General features: G+C 36.0%; 1 protein-coding gene across 1 annotated transcript; it reads right to left on the reverse strand.

Annotated features, from left to right (window-relative positions):
- Window positions 1–956: 956 nt before the first annotated feature.
- On the reverse strand, window positions 957–2,864 carry LOC106299375 (pyruvate kinase, cytosolic isozyme-like). The gene is made up of 3 exons (XM_013735478.1): window positions 2,577–2,864; window positions 2,024–2,485; window positions 957–1,843 (listed from the first exon to the last, which is right to left on the reverse strand). Exons 1-3 carry the CDS (start codon window positions 2,814–2,816, stop codon window positions 1,067–1,069), a joined length of 1,479 nt encoding a protein of 492 aa, XP_013590932.1. The 5' UTR covers window positions 2,817–2,864; the 3' UTR covers window positions 957–1,066.
- Window positions 2,865–4,025: the final 1,161 nt, after the last annotated feature.

Raw genomic sequence — 4,025 nt, forward strand, 5'->3', positions numbered from 1 at the left:
TAATTGACAAAAAATTAAAACGATATTCATGTATAATGAAAGACTGTTTAATATACATTGATTTAAATGTAAAATGTGTTTAAAAATTTTAAAACAACACTAAAGATCATATGCTTCTGTATATAGAGAATTTATCGAGAAACTCAATATTTTTGTACCGGTTAAATGTATGTTACCTTTTGAAGAATATATTTAAAGCGCATTATAACATACTTTCCGTTTAAAGCAAAGGCTTTAGATGATTACTTGCAGCAAGACTAACCGCTTCTTTCCTCTTATAGGTTTCTAGATGATTGAATTTAAACAAAATGTTGCCATCATTTTCCCCATGACCTTCTTTCTTTTCCTTTCTATCTTTTTTTTTTCGTTTCAGGTACGTGTACATTGGCGGATCTAGGTGGAACAAGAAGGGTGCAACCGCCCCCAATAAAAATTACAACTAAAATTAAATACATCAGAATTTATATATATCTTGCAATTTAGTTGGTTAAATTCTTTTATTTGCACCCACTAAACCAAGGTTAGAACAACACTATATCTTTTTCACTGTTTTTGCCTCCATTCATTATATTTTCTAGATCCGCTATGTACGTGTATGTATGTTTTAGTTATCGATAAATAATGTAACATACTAACTAACATGTCGACTATATATTATATAGAAGAATATGATCATAACTTTTTTTAACTCTTAAGATACGAATCATATCAATTATAATGCATAACGAGTGTTCGAACAAGGATTTTGTGACATATTTTACAACAAGCAACTTGCCTTCGTAACCGGTGAGGAACATGACTTTTCCACTAATTGGTTTTGAATTTTTCAGTCGAGGTGCCAACAAAAGAAAATAGCATAAAAGGCCCAAACATAAGCCCATATATAATATCTAAGAAGACAAGCACGTTTGCGTTTAATATTCCATGCACGTAACTTTAGAAAATGTCAAAAACCTTTAATAATGCGATAAAAAGAGGCAAAAACTAAATTTCTCAGACACTAATTTCGACCCCCACAAAAATTCAAAACTTCAAAATTGACCCCATGTCCTAAGAAAAGACCAGTCTACTCCACAAGCAGAGTCTTTAGAACAGAGGAACCATCGATGTAATGCACCAAGACAAGAGAGTCTCCAACCTTACAGATTCCCTTCTCCTTGGCGAACTCAACCGCGAATTTCGTCGCCTCCTCCGTCGAACCACTGTTCGCAACCACCGGAACGATTCCACGGTAAATCAAACCACGTTTCGCCACCGAAACAGGGCACCTCGACTCCAAATCATCCGAAACAGCCACCGACAGAATCGGAACGCTTGGCCTGTGCTTCGCCACAAGCCCCGCCGTGTATCCCCCCTTGGTGAGAACCACAATCGCCTTGGCTCCATGACTCATCGCCTTGGAGACGGCTGAAGCGGCTAGGTCCTCCACTGTGGACAACGGCAAGGGCACAGCTTCTTGAATCTTCTTATGCACGGCATCGTAGTCAAGGGTTTCCTCCGCCACCTTACAGATCCTCGCCATGATTTTCACGGCGGCTTCAGGGTGGGCTCCGGCGGCGGTTTCTCCGCTGAGCATGACGCAGTCCGTGCCGTCGAGAACAGCGTTGGCCACGTCTGTGGCCTCGGCTCTTGTCGGAAGAGGAGATTTTGTCATAGACTCGAGCATCTGTGTGGCTGTTACGACTGGTTTTCCAACAGCGTTAGCTCTCTCGATCATCATCTTCTGAGCTTGGAAGATCCTCTCGATCGGAATCTCCATTCCTAGATCGCCTCTAGCCACCATGAATGCGTCAGAGTTCTTGAGAATCTTGTCGAAGTTCCTCACTCCTTCTTGATTCTCAACCTGTTAAAACATTACATGTAAGTATAGTTTACTAGCAAAACAAGAAAGGCCAGTCCTATGAAAGCCTATAGTCCATAAAAAAAATTAAAAAATATTTTATGTATACTCTCATATATACAAAAATATATATTTAATATAAACATTTACTATATCTCCCAAAATTATAGGACCGCTACTCACCTTTGACATAAGCATTATTCTCTTTGCGTGGTCTCCAAGCAACTCTCTGACTAGGTCTAGGTCAGATCCTTTACGAACAAAGGAGAGAGCGATGATATTGATCTTGTTTGGAACACCCCACTTGAGAATATCTTCTTGATCCTTCTCTGTAAGTGTTGGGAGATCAACTACAACTCCTGGGAGGTTAACGTTCTTTTTCTCTCCTAAGGTTGCTGAGTTCTCGCATCTGCAACGGACAAGACCGTTAACCTTGTCACAAGACAAGACAGTCATAGAGATTGTCCCGTCGGAACAGAGAATCCTGTCCCCTGACTTGAGATCTTCTGCAAGTTTCTTGTAGCTCATTGAGATTGTGTTTGAATCTCCTTCCAAGGTGTAATCAGTTGAGATTGTGATCTCTTGACCGTGAACTAGCTGAACCGGTTTGCCTTCTTTTAGAAATCCGGTTCGAATCTCAGGACCCTAAAACCAAATTAAACCGAGTTAAAATAAACCGCCATAATATAATATTATTATTAGGTCACATAAAGAGATTTGAAAATTATTAGGTTACCTTTGTGTCTAGCATGACGGCACATAGAATACCAGTGCTCTTCATGGCTATTCTTAGGTTATCGAGAGTTCCTTGGTGGTACTCGTGAGTTCCATGGGAGAAGTTGAAACGGGCTACGTTCATACCGGCTTTGAGAAGCTTCTCGATCATCTCAACGGACCTGGACACTGGTCCAAGAGTACACACGATCTTGGTCTTCTTGAGTGCTCCATTAGTTCTTCCGTCAAGAATCTTCTCCATTGTGAACTTTTAATGAAAATTAGGAAAAAAAGGTTTTTAAACTGTGATATTGAGAGCTTGTGAAAGATTATGAATTGTGATTAGAGTCTTGCAGCTATCTTTGTTTATATAGGAATTGGTTTAGAACTTGGAGAGAAATAGTATCCTTTTTCACATTATGAAAAAGGAAAATATTGAGAAACAATTTCCATTTATGTATGGTTTTAATTTGGTAATAAGGTTCGACTTTTAGTCGAAACTGAAGGAAAAAGGAAACGCTTTTACTGAATTCTTGTGTCTCAAGTAATGACAGTTATTTTCTGTACAAGGATTTTGGAAATAGGAATTTTCGATTTTGCATTCGAATTAATGCTTAAGATTAAAAAGGGAAACGTTACTTCTTAACATTTATTGATGTTCTTGTATATCAAGAATGAAAAGACTAAACCGTCAAAGAGAAAACTTAACAATTTTGATTAGCAGCGTATTAAACAAACCATCGAGAAAAAGTTAGACAATTTTAATAAATTTGCACAATAAATCAGTAATTTAATAGGGACGCAAAGTTTCTTACACCATCTCCAATCCACCCATATTTCTATCTCTATATTTTTCCTAAAATAGAGAAATTCTATTATATAGATGAAAATGCTTCAATGTATGACTTTATAATAGAGTTTTCCTATTTATAGGGAAAATATAGAGATATGCTATTTTCACCTTTAGAGGAACTCTATTATAGAATCATACATTGGAGCATTTTTATCTAATAAATAATCTCTATTTTAAAGGAAATTATAGAAGTGTACATTGAAGATGCTCTTATTGAAGCAAATTTTTATGTCGTTTTCTTGTGAGGTACACAATAAGTGAAAGATTGTTATGATTTTTTTTTATGGAAACATCATTTAACTAGGAATCCCCTATATATTATTTGAGAAGCATTACAACTTATTTTTGTAGTCACATGTCATCACTTAGAATGATTCTTAGAATCATTAGAGAAATATGTTGGTCCATCTAATTATATAATAAGTTTTTTATTCAACTAAAAATAAATTCATCATTAATGTACTTTATTATTTCCTTAAATAAAATTTACGGAATTGCCTAATGTGGCTAAAGTATATATGACAATTAATAATTTTGAATAATAAAGATTTGATAAAAAATAGTGTACCTTCTATCATATTTTTTTTAATTTTAAACTATTAAATAAATTAAACAACC

The sequence above is a fragment of the Brassica oleracea genome, chromosome C1, assembly GCF_000695525.1.
Source record: "Brassica oleracea var. oleracea cultivar TO1000 chromosome C1, BOL, whole genome shotgun sequence".
NCBI classification, from domain to species: Eukaryota; Viridiplantae; Streptophyta; class Magnoliopsida; order Brassicales; family Brassicaceae; genus Brassica; species Brassica oleracea.

Bases quoted from the DNA above. Each gene is read 5' to 3' on its own strand.
- LOC106299375 (XM_013735478.1), bottom strand. From the start codon at position 2,816: ATGGAGAAGATTCTTGACGGAAGAACTAATGGAGCACTCAAGAAGACC. The intron at 2,486-2,576 runs GTAACCTAATAA...ATTTGGTTTTAG, and splicing joins CCGTCATGCTAGACACAAAG to GGTCCTGAGATTCGAACCGG. The intron at 1,844-2,023 runs GTGAGTAGCGGT...ATGTTTTAACAG, and splicing joins GAATAATGCTTATGTCAAAG to GTTGAGAATCAAGAAGGAGT.